We start from the raw sequence: 22,153 nt of genomic DNA, 5'->3' as shown, positions 1-22,153 counted from the left end.
TTCCCAGCAGCGTCCACGTGTCCTGGCTCTGCAGCACCCCAGATACAGGGTTGTACCTGTGCTGGTAACCAGCCTTTTAGGGAAAAAAAGCACAGAAGGACAAAAAAATACTTTCTTATCTCTCTGGCCCCCAACCAGACCACACTGATCCTCCATTCTCTTGTGAAGACATCAGGCAGTTGCATCTTTATCTCTTAATACCCCCAATAAGCTCAGCTTAGTTTAGTGGCACTCATTTGGCTCTCTGCAATTAAAAGGCTGTCTGTATTTTCACTATAAACCCAGCTATTCACAAACTTAACATGGCTCCAAATGTCTTCCAAGAGGAAATTTGGCCAAAACAAAATGAGAAGCAGGGGATAATTTATTTTTTCTTAAGGAAAATGCATCTGAACCTATAGCTTTCCTGCACAGCGAGGTCCCTTGGGAAATCAGCTCCCAAGTCTCAGCTGAAGTTTCCTTGTAAGTACGAGAGAAATCAAAGAGATCCTTTCAGGCTGCAAGCAATGGGTGCAAGGAAAAGCAATGAATTGGTTTAATATGAAATGTCCCATTTAAAATGGATCCTACAAAGCCAGAAACTGTAGGCTGGAATATTCTCTCCTTCTAGGAATACTGTGGGTTTTGGTGGGAGTACCACTCAAAATAAGAATGCAGAATCAGGCCTCACATAGATAAAATATAGAATTTGGTACCTAAATTTAAAAATCTTTATAAATAACTTAAGACATTCAGGCTCAGAGGTGTGTACAGCCGAGTATTCCCCTCTGACAGGGGGAACAGCAAGGATCCACATACAGTGCTATTGATCCCCGGTGCAGAGATTTGCTTTATGCTTAATGTTGAAACAAAACCTGCCTGTTGCAGGCTCTTTGGAAAGCCTCCTACACCCCTTTGAAAGCACATGGAGGACACGTCTAATCAAGAGGAAAGCATCTGGGAGTGTAGATCCATCGCACAGGATACAACCTGTTGTTCTTACACATTCACAGCACATGGCAAGCCAGATCCCGGGGGACTCCTCGGCTGCACCTAGAGTGCGAAGTCAAGCGCAGCTAAGCCTGACCATGGGCAACTGCAGCTTTCCTTGGCTCAGAGATGGTCAACCTCGGCTCAGAGCTGGAGATAAGTGACCTGGGAGAGGAGGGAGCCCTCAAGCTCTGCCCTTGAGCAAAGCTGGGCTCAGCTGGTTCGGGTCATTGGCTCTGCAACCTCCTGGCTCAGCTTTCCTTCCATGCAGGGAAGGAAATACTGATGTAGTCTCATGCCCCTGGGTCTACAGGAGACGTCCAGCCAGAAGCTTTCCCCTAAATGGAAGCCTTGAATCCATCTCACAACCCGTTTTCTTGTACACCTGGCTTGTTCCTGCTGAGCAGATGGCAAAATGAAGGCACATGAGGGAGGGTTAAGGTCAGAGGTACATTCGTTTGGATTATTCCTTTCCTGGAGCTCTGACAACGTGTGTCAGGTGGCAGCCGGAGAGCTGGCCATCGTCCCTGCTGTCACAGGATGGCGGAGAACGGAGGGACCCACTCCTGATACAGCAAAGCAGGTCCCCTTGGTGAGGGACCACTCCAGTGCAGAGCATCCAAACCGCAGCTCGCTTTGGGTTAAGCTGCTTTGGCCATGTAGATATTTGTCCACTAGACATGGTCTGGGGTAAACAAGTCCCATGGGCCATATCTTCACTGGAGATGTTGAGCTGGATGGCTCTAGAGGCCATCAGCCGTGCCCTGAGCAAAAAATGAACCCTAGATTTTCTTTCTCCCATAGGTTTCATTCAGACCCATTATGTACTTGGTCTCAGTATATTTTTTTTTCCCTGTTAATCACCTAAAAAAAAATAAAGTTCTTTGGCACTTGTGCGACAATGACATATAGATGTGATGTTTTGGCTGCTTGCTGGACTCATCTCTAGAGGTCCATATATTCAGAGTCTGTGTCCACCCTCTGGGCTGCTCCAAACACGAGGAATGCACAGAGGCCAATGCTGTTAACAGCAGCCACCAGGTTGAAAACAGAAATCCAGGAGCCAGTCGTCTCAATCAGGTGGCCAGCCAAGTACACGCAAATGACACCTGGGACAGGAGAGAACAGAAATGCAAAGGTTCTGGGGCCAGACCCTGCCTGGAGAGGAGAGCAGAGGACTCCCCAGGAAAGGATGAGCTGCAGAGAGGTCTCTTACCTAGGAGGGCTCCACCTGTATTCCCAACACCTGCGAAGAAAAAAGAGAAATTGCATATTCAAAACGCAGACATAAGATGAAATTTTGTACAATGAGGGTGGTGAGAGCCTGTCTCAGGTTGGACAGAGAGGTGGTGGATGAACCATCCCTGGAGACATCCCAGGCCAGGCTGGACGGGGCTCTGAGCAACCTGAGCTGGTGAACATGTCCCTGCTCATGGCAGGGGTGGCACTGGGTGAGCTTTGAAGGTCCTTTCAATCCAAAATGCTCTGTGATTCTATGAGTGCTTTCATCCAGGCTCCCACCTGACACCCAGGCTGTGCACAGCAAAACACTTTGCCAATGGCTGGGACAACTGACACTCATCCTTGTCCCTAACCTTTGGTTCAGGGAAGCATTTGGCAAATCAAAGCCACATTAGTGCATTACCAGCCCCTGGCAATGGCGGGTATATCACAGAAAGAAACTGAGGGTGCAAATACCAAGTAGATGTTGCACAAAGCAACTCGAACCTTAATTCAGACAACCGTGCACCCCCCGTCCCGTACACCCCAGCTCTGCAGCAAAACCGACACCCCACAGGAATCCTCACCAAACAGCAAGCCAGCACACGATGGGGCCAGATCCTGGACATTCACTGAAATGCCACTAGTGAGAAACAGAGAGGGGGAAATGGCTGTTTTAATGGAGCACGACTGCTTTTTCATCATTTACACAGAGTTTAGTTTTTCAAACAAAATGAAAGGATCCTGGACAATAAATGGCACTGTCAGGAGAAAGGAGGAAAGAGGCTGAGAGTGAAGCAGCACGGTAGAGCACCAGGAGGAAAAGGATTCAGATTAAAGCGGTCAGAGAGGCCAAAATGCAATTCCCCTCCTGCTTCATCTCCCTAATCCCTGCCTGGTCCAAAGTGCCCTCGGTACATCCAGCCCTTCCCCATGACACAGGTTTGCCAGACCAGTCCCAACCCAGCGGGCACTGAACTCCACCGGCCTCGCAGGGACCAGCACACGATGCTCAGACAAGAGTCGGTTCCACCGGCCTCGCAGGGACCAGCACACGATGCTCAGACAAGAGTCGGTTCTTGCTCTGACAGTCAGATGGAGGCAGCCTCCTCCAAAACCCCAAAATACCGAGCGTGGGGTCAGAGCCAAGGGGCACAGCTCCTGGTGTTATCATGTTTGTTACCTGTGGTTAAAGGTCTGAAGTCCAACAGAGGCGGAAGCAAACACTATCGCCTTGCAAAAACTGGATGTCTGGCCCAGGCATAAAGCAAAAATGCTTGAGACACCGGAGCCTATGACCTGGAAGAGGGGAAAATTAAATATCACAGCACATTTTCTGGAAGGAAGAAAGCAACTTCTTTCACAGACAAACTGTCCCCTTTTACAATGGCATGAGCTTGGATCCACCAGGTGGTTCTCAGGCCATTTTTTCCCTGGTGTCCTGCTATTCTGTGCCACAGGTGTGTTGAGAGGGATGCGGTGCTGCAGAGCAGAGGACGCTCTGTGCTCTCACCCAGCATTTCTATTTCTGCTCACCCATGTATTGCTATTTCCTAGTGTCTAGGGAGTCGTTTGTAGTAACAACGTGGGGTCAGCCTTTGCCTGGGACAGTACATCTCTCTGGAGCACTCACGAATCTCTGTGCTCAATGTTATTGTTGGCCCATGCTCTGTTTCTCCATCAGGTTTTTCCCTCCGGATTGCATTTCCCATACGCACTGAGCACTAGTCTATATGCAAAGCTACAAAACCTTTCCTCCTTCCACTTAAACCCACCAGCCCTGCTCCACCCGGGTCTCATGTGCCGCGCAAGCTGAGCTCAGCAGGCAGCCCCAGTGTCACTCCTGTGGTTTCACCTCTCTCACCTGCATGAACTTACGGACAGTGATGGTTTTGTACCCTGGAAGAGAAAGGAGAGTCACAGTTAAGCACGGCTCAGCAGGTCTGAGCTCAGGTGGCCAAGAGACCACGTGGTAAGGGCATTTCAGAGGGTCAGACTTCATCTCCAGGTGGATATTGTGACTGAGATCAGAAGGAGCCCCAAATACACAGATGGATTTGGATCCTACACTATTTAACCCATTTTCATATCAGAACCTCACCTTGTCTATTTGGTGGGTCTTTTCCCTACCAACAAGCCCACCTCCTCCCACTCAGATCTTCTTTCCACATCACATAAGAGCTGAGGAAAACCCAAAAGAGCTCTTACCCTGGTTGATCAAATGATCAGACAGAAATCCACTGAACAAGCTCGTGGGAATTGCAACCAGCCAGGGGACGACATTAAACACCCAACCCTGAAAGAGAGCGAAAAATCAAGAGAGGTTTGCTGTCAGAGATGAGTTTGTTTTCAAATATTGCATTTGATAGCCTGCAATATTTGTAGAAGGGAAGAAAAATGAAGTGATCAGGACTTCTTGAAGGATCTCAGCAAGCTCTCAACTACACCCTGCACCACTCCAGGGTGGCAGGAGCATCACAGGGCTGTGGCATTTAGTAGCTTTGTTCTTTTTCCTTCTGTCCTGGTGATTCTGCATCCAGTGGGGAGGCAGAAAACTCTGTTTGCTCTGGGAAAGAGGGATTAAATGTGGCAAAGTTTACTGTTCGGCAAGGTGATGTGGCAGAGAGCCACCAAGCCCTGGAAAGCAAGCTGGAGATTCTACTCTGTCCCATGGGTTGTCAGTAAAGCTGCCAGCAACATTTCTGACATCAGCTACAACCTCATTAGCAGCATTACTGCGAAGCTGGGGGAACACAGCTGGATTTTCTAATGTCAGGATTAGGTAACATTATGGCTAGCAGCATACTTTGGTCTATTTTCAATTAAGAGAGCTTGCTGCAGTTGTAATCACAGACGATTACTGATCATTTGGATTACAGCTGCTCAGATGCGTTTTGATGCCCAGGTCCCTGGAGGACCTGAAATCAGTGCAGGCTGAGCTGGGTTTCACCTCAGCTGGTTGAACCTCCCCATCCATCCATGGAGACAGCCCTCGCTTCCTCGGGAGGCAGGACGCCCGGCTTCAGGATGCTCAGGAGGGCTGAATAATCTTGGGTATAAATAATCCTCTTTCAGCTGCTCCTGGAAATTGTACCAGGACCCACCTGCATCTTTCATCGCCCTGGAAACTTTGTGTCTTTGTCACTTCGGAAAATGTTACCCCATAGGACTTGTGGTTTAATATCTCCAGTATCTGAGGTTGCTCAGTAAGTCAACCCCAACATATCACTCTTGTCTCATCCCTATGGCCCATCGCCCTGAGCAGCATCAGCTGAAATCCTCCTTCACCTTCATCCAGGTGGGCTGGGGCAGCGGTGGAGGCAGCTCACCTGCAGAAAGGGACTTTAACTGGTAGGTGACATTGGTTTCCACACTAAGGATTATCACCCGTCCTTTAAAATCAAGCATCCTCAAGCCTCATTTATTAAAATGTAGGAAGCGATTATCAGATGCAGGAATGCTATATAGAGCATCTTACATAAGGGCACCACAATATAATGCTTAACAGATGGTAAATTACTGCTGCACAAGCATATTACTCGAGGTGCACAGATCTCGTCACAACAATATGTTTGCTGGTTTAAGAGATGATTTTAATATAAATATCAAGTATGCCATAAAGCGCCTTATACATGTAATATGAAAAGGCATTTGTAAGAAGCTCTGGAAATCATAAAAAAAGAACAGAGGTATTGTGGAAAAGATTGTCTGAGTTTCTGAGAACAAGAACACCAGCTCTCAGCCCAGCTGAGTACTGCCTAGTTTTCTGAAATATGGGGACATTGTTTGTGATGAGGAGAAGGAAGCTTTCATAATATTTTTGAAGTACAAGTTTTTAGTGATAGTTATCGTTTTCACAGACAGCTCTGTGAAAACCCAGGAGTGAATGGGTTGATGGTCATTTGCAATAATGTCACGAGGTCTGTGCCATTTGAAAACCATTCTTCCCTGAGAAGAAAAGCAGACTAAAACCCAATTATAACCCTTTCTTCCCTCCTGGAAAGTGCCCCAGCTCTGCCTCACTTCTGCAACCCTAAGGAAGCAACTGGAATCCAGCCTCTGCCTACCTGGATGGAGGATGCTTGCACCTCTGGCTGGACATGAGGAAGAAATTTTTGACACAGAGGGTGGTGAGAGCCTGGCCCAGGTTGCCCAGAGAGGTGGTGGATGAACCATCCCTGGAGATATCTCAGGCCAGGCTGGATGGGGCTCTGAGCAACCTGAGCTGGTGAAGATGTCCCTGCTCATAGCAGGAGTGGCACTGGGGAAGTTGGGAAGGTCCCTTCAACCCAAACTGTTCTATGATTCTATCTCCAAATGCATGTGCATGGGAGTAACAGCTTCCAACCCCACAGGGAAACCTCGCACCCCCTCCTGCTCTCACCAAGTTCCTTTGCCATCACCTTACTCCCCAACCAACCCCTTTGGACAGGAACCCAGCACAACCTCATTTGCACGGAGACCGGCAATGCCTGTGCCTCAGAGCCAACTTACCTTTGACTCAGGGAAAGTTTCCTTAAAGAAAGTCGGCAGCCAAGAAAGGAGAGTGAAAAACGTGCTGGCCGTGCAAAGCTGAGCGATGATGACAGCCCTAGAAATACACAGTGGGGAGAAAATAATCAGGAGTGACAGGTCACGCCGGGTGGGAAACGTGCACTCGAGCAACCCAATATTTCAGTTCCTGGGCTATAAATAAATCCCTCGCAGTGCTACGATTGCTTCCTGAGATTTTTTTCACAGATAACTGCTCCTTTTGGCTTGCACCACTCCTTCCCTCGCTGCCCTCACCCTCCAGCGCCCAGCGTCAGTCCCAGGTTCAGACAAGGTTAATTGCAGCAGCGGTTGTTCGAGTGCATTTCCCACCAGTCCCTTGAGTGCTGCAAGAGCTGCCCGGTTCCAAGAGGTGTCGTTTGGGGTTTTCTAGGGATTTGTTATCAGCAGATGCTCCATGGTTATTCAAGGCAGGAATGGGCTCGCTGCCTCTGCAGCCTCCCTGTCTTTAAACAGCCCTTGGGAATGTGCTCAGATAAGCTTCAGTACCAAATGCAGAATGCCAAAGAAAATAATGGCTAATTAAAAAGATGTTTTGCCAGCAATGAGAACACAGCTACCTACCATATTGGTGCCTTCCTAAACAACTGCTTCCAGGGAACTTTGGTCTGCTTAGTTATCGAGAGGCTTCTTATTAAATAATCGATGGGGATGATGAGTTCTGCAGGGAAGAAAACATCCAAAGGAAAGCTCTGATCAGTAATTTTCTTTGCAGCTGGAGGGAGCCCTGAGAGATCACTATACAACTACCTTTAATCCTCTAACCCTTGCTTTTTGGCTATACCACCACTGAATGCTCAGGAAAACACCTTGTTATGTTGACCAAAATTTTTCCACTGCATCCACACACTTCCCCATCCAACCATCTTCGCACACTTGTTATTTCTCTCATTATAATTAAATAAAATCCGTTGGGCAGGGAGCAGGTTTAGATTTTGTGCAGCACCAGCTCCTGGTGAGCTGGGCTTCTATACCATGCTCGCACTAATAATGCTGTAACCAGGTGTAATGATTTCCCCACGTGTGGAATTACTCCCAGACAGCTATTTGGGAGGAGATATTCTGGATTAACTGCTTTTTAAAAGCTCTATGTGTAGATGCTCTTAGTTTGGAATAAGTATCTTGCCCTGCTTTAGCTTAATCCACTTTGAAGATCATGCTCTGTTCAGTGTTTTCACTGGTGCTTAAGGGTACCGAGGAGTCAGATCAGGCTCTCAACAGTAACATAATCCAGCGTGGGACTTGAAATAGGAAATCAGCAATGTAAGAGCTCAAAACCTTGTTTCTAGGTTTAGTGTCTTGGATAGAGACACAGCATGTATTATAAAATACATCTGAACAAAAGGGTTTTATGTAAAACCAGGCATGATCTTAGAAATATGGGGGATTTACAGAAAATAAAGGAGAGGAGCCATCGGGTCGCGCAGCCTCGGGAGCACCGGTGGCGGCACTTACCTTTCTCACTCAGGAGGTACTTGCAGGTGCAGTAAACCCAGAGCAAAGTGAGCAAACCAGAGAAATAGAAAACACTCTCCCAGCCATACCAGTCCAGGAGGAGAGACCCTGCACCGCCGATCACCAGCGTCCTGCAAGGGAAGCCACACTGGGATTTACAGGTCTGGGTAAGAGCGTTTGGGCTGCAGATGTCAGTGGGAAATGCTCCCTGGGGTGGGTGCTGGTGTCACCAAATGCACTTTAAAGAGCCCATCTGCATGGTCACCTCGTGACTATGCAACCTGCCCTGTTCCCTGTGTGACATCTCAGGATCCTCATCTGGGCAGGAGAAATCACTACAGGATCCCACACTCGCCTGTCCTGCACTGAAACGTGCTCGTTGGGGAAAGAAAATGAGGTTGCTGGTGTGCAGAAACTATCTCAGAGAATGTATAAATCAGCCAAAGAAATGAGTACGCTGGAAAACTAAGTGATTAAACACAGTAATATTTCTATTTGGCTTTTAAGCAGCCCTTCTATTTAGACAGTACATTCTCATGGAGATGAGCAGAGCTGGGAAAGTCGTATTATCTCCGTTCATCAGCGAGGACAGGTGAACAGTCTCAGGCTGACCCTTGCTCTTCCTACTGAATCAGGCTGTTTCCTGTAGTAATTAAAAGTTGCAAACACTCTTCAAAGCCTGGCTTGAAAAGAAAGGAAAAAAAAACAAACCATAAATCTTTGACATACACGACAGCAACTGCCTGAGGCTTCCTCAGCCACAGCCGGTGTCCTCAAGGACCCAGGAATCCCTATGTACTTTGGGCTGCAAGTTTTGCCTCCAACTGTTTAATGGCATTTCATCATGTGTGATGTCCGGAGACCGTCACTCACCACTCAAAGCATTGTGAACTTACCCAAACTGCGAGCCGGTCCCCACGGTGCTGTAGGTGAAGGCTCGTTCGCTCTCCCGGACCTTCTGGGACAGGAGACTGGCCAGGGATGGGAAATACACCCCTGCGAGCGAGGGAGCGAGGCAGGAGCGGTCAGGCTCCTGTGCCCTCACCAGCAAATCAAAAGCAAATTTAAAAGAGCCAGCAGGAGCCAAACACTGAGACAAAGCAACAAAACCTTCAGTGAATTCGTAACAGGGATGTAAAATAAAATGAGTGAATTCAACCCCATGAAAGGTTTGTTTGTGCATTCTCCGTAATCCCCTGCTTCATCATCACTGCTGCTACTGTAAGTCCATCAGTGTCGATGCACTTATCCCAATGGTTCCCTTAGCAAGAGAGAAGGAAAATCATCCCAAATTATCCAGAAGTTTTGGCAAGGACCAATTTTGCATGAGTGCTTTGAAAGAGTTTAAAATGTGTGAAATCAAGCAGGAGCAGTGATGATTTCAGAGCCAGCAGCCCTTGTCTGGCAGAGATCTCTACAGGGGAATGATTTGTCAGCCGCTTTCTCTAGAAATGTCACTTTCTTTTCCCATGGAAGTTCTGGATGTGAAGGCAGTTTTGAGGCAGAGGAGAAGGGGTCCACGCACTGCCAGACACAACTCGCATCTGAATTTACTTCATATGGAAGGAGGCCCCTGAGCAGACGGACGCACAGACACACACCCAGGACGCAGGTCTCACCTTGCAGCAGCCCCATGAGGAACCTGGAGCAGGTCATGAAAATGAGATGGGCAGAAGTGAGGTGGGTGAGCAGCGGGGTGAGGACTGTGAGGAACCCCCATGCTGACGCCGAGAGGAGGAGAACCTTCTCACCTCCTATTCTGGAACAGAAAGCACACTATCAAAAACAAGCAGGGGGCAAAAGGGCACAGCCCCCCAGGCCAAAACTCAAGTGTTCTTCCCAGTTCAGCCTGTTTTCAAGAGCAAACGTTCCATCAGACCTGTTCTTCTCCTCTCACAGATGAGAAGACCAACCCCAGGACACGACTGCACTGATGCGCTCCAGTCTCTGATGGAGAAGCCCAAGCTGCTGTCACCGTTCTGCTTTTCTTAACCAGTGACGGTGTTTTCTCTTCCATTTGCTTTTTTGCATCAGCTTTGTCTGTCTGTTTGTTTGTTGATTTTTGCAGGCATTTGCTTGCAAACTATTAAGGAACATAATTAAATAGCATAGTGCGCTGCCTGGTTAAAGTACTCCTTCCAGGCACGTGTTTCTCACAAAAGAGGAAAGCCCTCCTCACTAAGAACAGGGTGGCTGGGGAAAGGAACTGGAGCAGATAATTACTCATATCTTTCATTATAACTAACTGTGAAAGTTTGTTTTCAATTGATATGATAAAATGAAGACACTAGATTTTCCCAAATACGATAGAAACCGTGATGGGCACTTGCATGTGAAAAGATTGCACAAAAATATAGGGTGGAAAAACTGGAGGCATTGAACTGAAAATGAAGATATGACTGCAGATCATATAGAAAAAAGCTGTATTCCTTCCTAAAAGGAAATATTTTCTTCTCATGGTTAGTGATTGCAGCTATAACCCCTTCCAAATGGCTGTTCAGCACCACTGGGATTAAACTGTCTGTTAATGGACAAATAACACTACTGGTGAGCAGCAGCTATGAACTATACAAAGAGCATCAGCATTTATCACATTTCTAAAATAAAGCCTGCTTCATACCCACTATTTCTTTCATCATCTTTACATGTAAGCTTGTGGCTTTGCTTTTTTTATTCCAATTAATGAACCAGTACTGAAAACAAACTCCATCAGAAAAAAATATGCTGATATAAAAGTGCTCTTCACTGTTTCCAGGTGAAAAAAAACCAAACCTATGTTGGTCTAAGTGTCCATTAACATGACTGTAGATGTGTCCTGGCAGCTGCTCTGCAAGAACCGCAGAGGCTTTGACCATTGTGGGGACTGTCCTTGTGCAAGCCCCCAGCACATGCTGCTCTATAAGCATAGTGCCAATTTTAATACCCAGAGATCTAACCAGACAGTCAAAACCACACGTGCCCTTTCTGAATCACAGCTACAGACCCTGAGTGATGGAGAGACCTCAGCTGCTTTCAGAGCAACCTGCGGAGCCCCACAAAGCTTCTCCCCATGGACACACTTCACCCTCCCATTCCATCGCTGTTCCAGGGTGAAAATTTCACAGCCACTCTTGAGACATGAACTTGGAGGTCAAAACCAAGTGAAGTGTCATTTCATGGAATCATAGAATGGTTTTGGTTGGAAAGACGCTCCAGATCATTGAGTCCAACCATAACCCAACACTGCTATAAACCCATGTCCCTGAGAAGCTCATCTCCTCATCTGCTCAACCCCTACAGGGATAGTGACTCCACCACTGCCCTGGGCAGCCTGTTCCAATGCCCAACAGCCCTTTCCAGGAAGAAATTGTTCCTAAGTTCCAACCTCAACCTCCCCTGGCGCAACTTGAGGCCGTTTTCTCTCATCCTGACGCTTGTTCCTGGGGAGCAAAGCCCAACTTCCCCTGGTTCCAAGCTCATTTCAGGCAGTTCAGAGATCAGAAGGTCTCCCCTCAGCTCTCGTTCTCCAGCTGAACCCCCCAGGTCCCTCAGCTGCTCCCATCACACTTGTGCTCCAGCCCCTGAAAAAAAGCCTGAGCAGAGGTAAAAAACAAAACAAAACAAAACATGAGAATAATTTCCAGTACTGATCACTGATATGTCCCCCGATAATCTGTGTCAAGCAGTATCCCCAGAAGAAGCTGCTGAGCACGATGCCGGACTGCTTCTTGTCCCAGTCGAAGTGGGTGCTCAGGGCGATGGCGCAGATGGGGACGGTGACGCGGGCGCAGTACAGCAGGCACGTCCCCAGTAGCAGCATCACCGTCCAGATGCGGGACTCGGGCCTGCAAGGATGGAGAGGAGGATGGGGACAGGGCAGAGGGAATGGTCTGCCTGGTAGATCCACGCACAGGAAGGACTTACTGGTCAGACTCATTTGCTCAAAAGCTGCAATGAGTCTTGATTAAACGAAGGTCAGTGCAATCCCCCTGTGGCACAGTTGTTCTGACACAGGGCGCGTTGCATCTGGTGACTTTCATCACAGAATCATAGATTCTAACTTTCATGCCAAACATTATTCAACCCCAGCAGTAAAATAATGTCTGTCCATAGGCTGCAAGGTAGAATGGGCTGCTCAGACACTGTTGACTGCAAAACAACGCAAAGGCAGGGGAAAAAACTGTTTTATTTGCTTTTTTTCCCCAAACAAAAACTTTAGAAACTGTTCCTTAAAAGATAAGAGTAACAAAGGAAAGGTCAGTGCATGAGGTTGGAAGCACTTGCATGAGACATGAGACGCACCATTCTTGCAGCAAACATTTGTTATTTGGTGTTCCTACCCATTCCCCAAGGGAAGCGGCGTGTGTTGCCCTTCCTAAAGAGGAGGGAGATGCAGGAATTCTCTAGTGAGAGACAAGACATGAGGGGGTTGAATAGCCCAGAGAGATGAGCAAGATAATCCAGCCTGGCCTGATAAGAAGTTTAAGATAATATGAGTAATAATATGTTAACAGAATATATGTTTTGGTGCATGAATATTCAGCTCCAAGAAAAGTGCTCCTGCAAAAGATACAGGCTGGAAATAACTGGGAAGGCAATTTTCTCCTGTTCCAAGTCAGTGACGTGCTTCTGGAGCAGAGACCCACATTTCACTGCAAACTTCAGGCCCCAGGTGTAGCTGAACTCCTCTGCCCTAGTGTGAGTCTGGGTGCCCCTTTCTCCATGAATTATGGAGTTAAAAGCTCAGTGAGAACAACCACTATTTGTATTATTTGTATTTGGTTATTCTTACACCCAGAGGCCAGAGCACAAAGCACTGAGCAAACAGACTCTCTCTGCTCCAGAGACGGGGAATTCACTGTACCGGGGCATTAACCTCTGTGCTTTCCACCCGACTAAACATCCCCACCTTCTGCGTGGGAAATAACCTGGGTCACTTCTTACATTGAAATGAGCGGTTATTTCTCTGTACTGGAATTATGATAAATGTAGGTTAATTCCCCACAGCACAAAACCATTTATAAATGTGTCAAATGGCCCGTCACGGAGAGAGGCAAAGGAACAATGAAAAGTAAACCACACCAGGCAGTTGTACCCACTGGAGGTGGATTTATTGCTGTTTCCTGATGAGGCAGATAAGCAACCCGGTGCAAACTCTGGCAGGAGGAACTGGAAGTGTTTCAGTTGATGCTTTGAAGGTTGGAACTGTCTTTGCACACACAAAAATGTACAGAATAACACAGGAACTAAAAAACCTCACGAATCTTTGCTGGAAGAATAAGTAACCAAGGGCTGACCTGCCTCAGCCAGTTGAGCTGGCAGACAAACACCTTCAGAATCCCTCCTGGTCTTATATCAAGAGGAAGATATGCAGCAATCATATCTTCATTTGCTGCAAAGCCAAAGGTGATTTGGTTTTTTAATCAGCTGCCCTGGGCAGCTCTGGCAGCAGCGGCTCCACCAACCTCATCTCCCTACGGCAAAGCACAGCAAAGTCAATGGATCCTGGACGCTGCGTGTTGGGGTCAGATCAACCCCAGCACGATGACACAGGCAGATGATTTGGGGTAAAAATCCCCCATCAGAGGTGGGGGGTACCCAGTGATGGAAAATGCTATGGAGAGCCCTCAGAGGGCTGCCTCAGGATGATCCAGCATCAGATGCACCTGCAGAAATGGGCTGTTGCCCGTCCGGGGCCACAATCACTCCTGCTATCTATAATTAGCACAGAGATGATTAATATGAGTACTGAACCTGCAACAATTGAAGTGACCAAGTAAAACACAGCAGCCTGTGATGCGCATAGGTATTTCCTATTATTTAGCCACCGAAACAGTCTTCTAAATTGTGTTTTCCCCCTGAAGCACAGGGAGAGCTTTATAAGCCTTCTTGCTGTCAGGAGCAGGGCTGAGCTCTGCCGCTTCCCCCAGTGCTTATTCTGATGAGTGCAGCAGCATTTTAATGGGATATTTGATCAACAGTTCTTCCTTGGCCTTAAACCCTACACAGCTGTGCAAGGTGTAAGATGGAGAGAAAAAGACCTGTGCAGCTCAACTAGACTTTGCTCTGCTTCTTTTCATAATATTGCCAAGGTCTGTTCGCTCCAACGGGTGTTTGCAACTAAGAGAAGTAAAACCTGTGCACAGCAATGCTGGTGTCCAGGGGAGGTGCAGGGGAGCACGGTTTGGTACTAAGGGGTTAAACCCAAAAAAGCAATGAGCACGCTGCACTGGGGACACGTAAGGGACTTGGGGGTGGTAGGGGGGATGTAGCCAGACCAGCAGCACTGGGTTATCCAGGCAGCAAGTCCAACCTGCCCAAGTGCTGGAAACAAAGTGCAATGTGGCTCCCTGCAAAAGCCCAACAGCAAAGCGCAGCTGGGACACAGCGGTGGGAAGAGATCACCCAGCAGAGATGTTCTCCCAACAAGCTTCATCCCCACTGATATTTTGCCAAAAACCTAGTGAATTATTTTCACTTGACTTTTATTATTTTTTCAAAAGTACTAAGTTAGTCTCAGGGTATGTGACATGGTCTCAATACTCTCTTTGATTACTACTCCATTCTACACATTTATATTCATTTTCTGTAGAATCACAACAGTTTGGGTTGAAGGGACCTTCCCAGCTCACCCAGTACCATCCCTGCCATGAAGAGGGACATCTTCACCAGCTCAGGTTGCTCACAGCCCCATCCAGCCTGGCCTGGGATGTCTCCAGGCATGGGGCACCCAACACATCTCTGGGCAACCTGGGCCAGGCTCTCACCACCCATGTGTTTAAAGCATTAGTGGAGACTTATGCTCATAAAAAGTGGGAAGTATAAAGATGGCTTCAGGTACCACTCACTCCGTAGGTAGCATATCCAGCTAGGAGAATCCACTCAAACAACACGAGTGTCAAATGTAATCACGAGCTGCCCACACCCACCTGAAAGCACAGCAAGAATTATTTCTCTGCAAGGACAATGATGTGCTTGCATCAGAGGGAAGAGCTTTGTAAATGCATTTTCTCCTAATTACAGTTATCACAGAGGCTGCCGATGACTCACTGTTCTGCTCAGTGCAAAACAACAACAGCAAGGGTTACAGCAGAAACCCTGACTAGCACAAAGGGGAAAAATTAAAACTCTCCTTCAAAACGAAAGAATAATGACAAATCAAACAGTTTTTGTAGGTAATACCAGCTGCCTGAGAAGCGGAGCTTTACCAGCACTAATAAACTAAATCTAATGGCTTCCCTGAGGAGGGAGGTAGAGATAGCCTGTGCTGGAGATAACCAGATTGAGTCAGAGTAAAGCACATCTAAACCTAAGGAAGTCACAGCTGTTGGTGTCAACAGTGTCACCATGTCCATCTCACCAGCCATGGGAACACACCGAGCATCCCCACATCCCTGTGCCCGTCCTGACCGGACCCCAGCTACGTGGGACAGAAACCTCCATGGGAGGGGACAGCCACCTCCAAACCACAGGGCGGGTGAATCACCGGAGCTTGTCTGAACGCATCGAATTGACTTAATTGCATGCTGTGTGATGGTGGCAGCTCCTCGCTGCCCGGGCTGAGCTCTCCTGACCCGTCATGCCATTCTGCTCACAATGGGCACTGCAGGTGCACCCCCTCCCGCATCTCACTCTTCACCGAGCAAAGCAGCCTTGCAGCTCAAAAACACTTCCTATTTCATCAACCTACAATCACCACCCAGACTGACTATAATTAGCTCAAGCCCTAATGAATCTTCCTGGGTAGCTATTTGCATGGCAGCAGCCCTATATTTGAGCAGACCTGTCTGATGCCCCCTGGTTCTCCTCCTCCAAACACAGCCCTGGGCACTCCGTGGTCAGAGCTTTGCTTCAAAACATCTAGTGATTCCCCTGGAACCCGGCTCCCACTAATCCAGCAGGTCTCTGCTTACAGCACACAGTTAAGATTGATTTTCAAGGACGCCTGAGAGACTCAAAGGGGCAAAACCAAGGCGAGCCGTCCCGCCGTGGCAGGAGAGCCAGCAGCACAGGGTATCTTTATCTCCAGCATGTTTTCCTGCTGGAGGAATTTCTCTGGTAGATGCCACAGAACAAATATTTACTCAGCTTTATTTCTCTTGACTTGCTTCCCTCCTTTCCCCCATCTGCAGGTCTGTCTGTTTACAGACACTGCAGGTCACTGTTAACATGGACTTGCTGGATTTTAGGCTATCAATTAGATGACAGTTCAGCATCTCCCTCAAGGCACAAGTCTGGACTGTTCAGTATTTTGAGGTGGTATGAGAGCTGTGTTAGACAACAAGACTACCAAGTGTCTGTCCCAGCAACAGCTCTTGGTCAGAAGCTGTCTCCAAGGTTTGTGGGTGTTTTCCGTAATTGGAAGTGGGAGAAGAACCGGGAGCTGCAGCTCCTGACCTGTATCAGAACTGGCTGTAGTCAAGGTGGGCGCAGGTATCATTGGCAGGGCATTACCACCCACCCCTAGGATATCTCTGTCTCAGTTCTCTTCTGTAAAAAGAGACTAAAACCAGCTCTGTGAGAGGTACACAGAGGGTACATCACCTGGAGCCACCTCCTGTGTCCCCAGACCGCTCACTCGTCCCAGCCGCCAGCAGTGGCTACTCACCCATCCCTGCAAGAACCCCAGGATGAGCAGGATGGGGATGAGCCTCCATGGTGGCACTGAGCTCCCAGACACACTGCAGGGCTACCAGCTCCCAACCAATAGCACCCAGTAGCCCAAACACGAGGACACCTCCCAGGGGAATGTCTCCAGCACAGGCATCCGGTGCTGTGGTCCCCCCTGGGGACACACCTGGGGACATTCTGCTCCCCATGACCCATTCCCATGGGAGCATCACCCTTCGAAAACCTCTTTTCCAGCTTACCTGCCTATGGCTTTAATTTACTGTAATGTCCAACACAACCACGGCCTGACTGACGTGATGTAACCACAACATCATGCAGACACTTCCGTGCCAGCAGATAATACCCAGGTAGTTATTTTTAACCCAGTTTGACAGTCCTCTCACTTCTCTTTGTTTTTCTCAACAACAATTTCTGATTCTCTTGCAAATCTAACATGCTTTTCAAGAGAGAGGTTTGTTGGCTTTTTTTCCCCCTCCTTGAGTTGATTTTGTCGTGGTGCAGACTGGCTCCAAGCTAATGATTTGTCGCTGTCAAAAGCAGCTTTGGGGTTTAGAGGAGGGGTTTTTGCCCTTTTTTCCAGCCCACCAGCTAACAGCCACCGCGAGCAGCACACAGGACACTGGCCTTTTTTTTCCTGGGAAAGCTGCTGGTTTCCTGTCAGAACAAACTCCTTCCGCAGAGCAACAAAGTGGTGCTCAGCACGTGTGGCTCTGGGTTTATTCCCGCTCTTCATTTCTTGCTTTTGACAAAAGCAAAGATAAAATTAGATTTCAGCCGCTCCTATGAGCTGGAAATAGTTGTTAAATTCCAGGTGGAGATGGTGGGAAAACATACTAATAAAGTGCATACATGTTTTGCACACTGATCTAAGACCATACATGGATCAGCCAGAGATGAAATGTGTCTCTTGGTTCCCTTGGTTACATTTTCCATGTGAAAAAAAGGTTCTTAGCAAGGTCATGAGGAACTTGTACAATAAAGAAATCCAACAAAAAACAAACAAACCAAAAAAAAAGGCAGCAACTGAAGCTGCAACGTTATGTTGACAAAAGATCAGGGCACAGAGCTCAGAAAAACAACGTGACCGTTGGCTCCGGGCAGTGTGGTCGGGAAACTGGAGACCAGCTTGTGGCCAGTGGTACAACTGCTTTTATCTCTGGACCCTGAAGAAACTGTGATTATAATAGTCCCTTGTCTTCGGGTGTAGCCAGAGGCTGGGTGGTGCCGAATGGTTCCAGGAGTCATTCGCTTCCCAGGACACGCTGACTCTTCCATGTTGTATTTCTCTCCTGGAGGTACCGTCCAAAATGTGATCCCCGTGCCTACTGCTGGACCTGCCCGTGGCTCTGTGTGCAACCTTTAGCGATAAACAGATGTCCCAGTGCTTCGGTCTCTCCTCCAGTTAAACCAGAGGTGCCAACACACTTCTACTGCCTGAAGGATCCTGCTTGGGCATGTTAAGATCTCCATTAAAAAGTGCTATTCAAATGTCCAGAGGCACTACATAAACATGGGGGCATTTTCAAGCCCCAAACAGAAATCTTGTTGTTCTTGGCAGAGCAAGAGGAGATGTGTAATAATGGAGCCATTGGAAACCTGCAGAAAAGTTTGGGAAAGGGAGCTGGAGAGGCAGGATAAAATGTAGGGCAAGAACAGCGGAAGAGGGAGGAAAAGCCAGCTGAAAAAAGGGAGGACAAAAGAAGAAGCAGCATGAGAAGAACAAACCTGCCAAGATAACCACTTATCTCTCCTTGCACTGAGGGTGCAGACAGATATTGGAAGGCTGCCTGGCCTGACTTTTATTGGAGCACGGAAGGAGAACCCATGTCAGTTCCCCCACTTAACAAAACCTTGCCTCCATGGCAATAACTCATTACCTGGAAATGGCGAGAGCTATTTATTTGCATATGCTGTTTAAAAACCATCCACCAAATTGGTTTGAAACCAGCCAGCGAGGTGTTTTATACAACTTGACCAACCTGCTGGCGTGATCTGGTGGATCGCTCCCTTTTTCTGCTCCCCCCTTCCCATTCCCACCCTGCACTGCCCTGTTTATTTTGGACCATAAAACCTCCATAAAACCTCCCCAAACAAGAGCTGTGACCACGTGCACACATCTACAGCAAACAATGGGGACCTCACCTCAGCTTCTGTGAATTACTCCAATATAGATAACGATCTGATTGGAGATATGGTTATCCGGCTGCTCCTCTGCATTAACCAGATTCTTTCAATAACTAACAGCACTTAAGATAGTCAGAATCTCTTCAAAACACATCTGTCTGGACCAACAGACTGTCTTCATCAACAGTTTCTTGTTTTGGAAAGTGTTATTGATGGTTTCTTTTTTTTAAAAAAAAAAAAAAAAAAGATATTTGAGAAACTGGAGGGTTCATTCTGGCCAAATGTATTCCATTTTTTTCTAGAGGAAAAACGTTCAAATTTCTAGCAATCCTAGTGCCAAAGGTCGGCTTTTGAGACCTACGCCCTCACTCTTGAGATGAGCGTGGGTTTGATCAGACTTGCAGGTCTCTGACTGCAGGACAAGTCTCCCTTGGGACAGCAGCTTAACGCCAGCTATTCATCTGTTGCCACTGCAGGGAGTAATTGATGATAAACCTTAATTTACCCAGCAGCTCATTGCTACAGGCGACTGTGGCTGCCAGGCGTCAGTTCCTCTTTGTGGCAGCGTTAAACTAAAGCCAATTTCAAAAGTGCAGAGGTGACACGGTGAAGTTCAGGGGCTCCCAGCTTGGAAAAGCCTCCGACCATCACTTCCAGCTGCTCCACGGTACTTCTGCGTCACCATCTCACCCTGCCCCAGCTGGGAGAAGCGGCAGATCCTGAGGTCGAGGAGCTGGATGACTTTGCCAGAGTGGCAGAGAGGAGCAGCGCTGCCCCACGTCTCCCAGCTCCGTCCCTGGTTTGTAGCCTCTGCTCCAAACACAAGACCACCCTGTGTTTGCTTATGCGCCTACTGTTAAAACTGGGCAGCTTGGGCTTAAGAGTGTTTTTAACTATTTCAGTTCCTCCATTTGAAGAACAGTTCGTGCTGTTTAGCTGCTGCCCAGCTGCTATTCGAGGCTTTATCTTAATTAATTACTATCACCAGTACAAATATCCCTGCAGGAACAAACACTTCGATAAGAACCTCTTAGTGTTTTCAATGGCATGTTTAAATAACTGACTACAGGCCAGAAATAAGCTCAATAGACTTTTTTCCCCGGTGTTTCTCAGTAATTCAACATCTTCCCTGTTTCCTCAACCGTCTCTGGTGGAGCTGGCGGAGTGAGGCAGTGGGGACAGTCCGGGCCGGTGGGTCCGCGTCCCCTGTACCGTCCTCCTGCACCCTCGGAGGGGCAGACGAGGGGCTGGGACCGGCGGCATCCCAGCGGCGAGCACTGGGCACCTCCCGAAACAGCCTCTCCGGGAAGGGTTCAGGCTGCCTGACCCCCTCCATCCCGAACCTGCATCAGGAGGTGGCGGAGGGAACCTCCGGCTAAACCTGCCCGAAGCTGCGGGGAGTCCCGGGGCCGGGAAGGGACCGGCCGGGGGATGCGAGGAGGTCCCGGGCGAGCGTTGCAAGGAGGGGAGCGGCTTTTCCCGGGAGCGGCTCCATCCTTACCTGGACCAGTACGGGTCCCCGCCGCCATCCCTCCTCATGCCGTCGCGCTGCTCGGCGCTGCACAGCGGCACATTCCTGCCGCCGGCACCCGCGGCCATGCGGGCAGCGCCTTCCGCCTCCGCCGCTTCACATCGCGGCGGCCGCCGGGCTCCCTCCCCCCGCCGAGCGGCGGCCACGTGTCAGCGCCTCCCGCCGCCGTTCCGGGAAGTCCCGCCGGCCGCGCCGCTTCCCGGGGCCGCCGGCAAAGCGGGGACCCGCTGCCGCTGGCCCGGGGCGGCATCGCACCCCGGGCGCCCGGAGGGTGAACGAACTGGGGTCGGTTTATCCATCGAACAGCAACGAATAGGTGTTGTGCTTTTTCTATTTTCTTTTCCTTTTTTTTTTTTTCTCTATTTTTTTCCCATTGTTTTTCCCCTTTTTCTTCTTTTTCCTCCGCTGGTAAATAGTTAACAAACCCATCGGCAAAATCGAGCGGGGTTGACAGAGAGGACTAAGCAGGGTCTCTCCCTCTGACATTTGGAAAGTGCAACACTGCCGGCAAGGCAGCCCGTGCTCCTCTGGCTTTCATAGGTTTGCCAGCGGAGAAGTCTCCGTCTCTGCTTTTTAAGCATTAGAGCTCAATATGATATTCCCACCTGAAGAATTTTAGGACAAAAAATAATAGGAATCCGTAGTTGTAGCTTGACTTAACTCTGTTGGATAGAGCTGTTACCTTGCTCTATCTGAGAGAGATTATCAGACTACTTTATGGAAATAGATAATTAAAATGATGGTTATCTCAGTCCAAAACAAGAGGACTCGTGACTCACTTCAGGGCGATGAATGAGCAGGCAGAGAGCTTTGTGAAGACATCATTCAGGTGATTTTGTGGCCCATGGCAGAACTTCAGGATGCAGGAGCTCCCACTCAGCCGAGCCACGGTCCTACATGGTCCTTGGGAAAGGGACCACAGTTCCTGGGCTGCACCAACAGGAACAGGGTGCAGGTGCAGGGCAGGCACCTCCCGTCTGCTCCTCCTGCAGCCACCAGCCTGGAAATGCTCATTCAATTCAGCCTTTGGCAGACTGGTGTTTTGTTACCTCTCCCATTCTCCTAACCTGGACACTTTGCAGGTCCACAAAGAGCAGCCACTTACATCAAGAGCAGGGACAGTATTGAGCTGAACCTTAGAGAGTGAAGTAGCAAAAGGTTCTTCACACACTGTGGGGACATTTTCCAGGTCTCCATGGCTGACAAAAGCTTTAATCAAGAAAGCAGACTTCATTCTTTTCTTCAGAATTTCTTCCTCAGAGGAAAGAGATCTGCCCCAAAAGGCCTGTGGCACAATCATGGTCACATAGACCTGCTACCAACAGAGAAAACAAACAATCCAACCAGCTTTGGTGCAAGTGGAAGCCGAGGGGAACCACGTGTAGTAACCACAGGGCTCAACCTTCATCCTGTTGCAGGCTTTCTTTCCTTTATTGGGACAGGAAACTGGAAACTATAAAGAAAGTCATTTTATTCACTCTGCTACTGTGCCCATTTCCAGAAGAGGGAGCCAAGTCATGGTAAAATGCAGCCAAAAATCAGAACCGTTGTTCAATTTGTTGTTTTTCTAAATAGTGTATATGTTTGAAGCTCATGAGTGCTGATGTAACTACAGAAGTGAAATGTGTGTAGTATGCTCAGAAAAGAACTGAAAAGGTAACCACAGCTACAGAAAATTATCATTAACTCATT

General features: G+C 48.3%; 1 protein-coding gene across 1 annotated transcript; it reads right to left on the bottom strand.

Annotated features, from left to right (window-relative positions):
- Positions 1-1,914: 1,914 nt before the first annotated feature.
- On the bottom strand, positions 1,915-21,082 carry SLC17A9 (solute carrier family 17 member 9; the record flags this gene model as incomplete). Its single annotated transcript, XM_080354489.1, has 13 exons — positions 20,432-21,082; positions 11,823-12,020; positions 9,816-9,955; positions 9,093-9,192; positions 8,197-8,327; positions 7,306-7,402; positions 6,685-6,781; positions 4,399-4,486; positions 4,055-4,089; positions 3,374-3,489; positions 2,778-2,833; positions 2,186-2,215; positions 1,915-2,078 (listed from the first exon to the last, which is right to left on the bottom strand). The coding sequence occupies exons 1-13, from the start codon at positions 20,527-20,529 to the stop codon at positions 1,915-1,917; spliced, it is 1,350 nt and encodes a 449-aa protein (XP_080210615.1). The 5' UTR covers positions 20,530-21,082.
- Between the last annotated feature and the right edge of the window lie 1,071 nt (positions 21,083-22,153).

Source organism: Nesoenas mayeri (genome assembly GCF_963082525.1).
Source record: "Nesoenas mayeri genome assembly, chromosome: 16".
In the NCBI taxonomy this organism is placed as follows: Eukaryota; Metazoa; Chordata; class Aves; order Columbiformes; family Columbidae; genus Nesoenas; species Nesoenas mayeri.
This window is presented reverse-complemented; position numbering and strand designations above follow the sequence as displayed.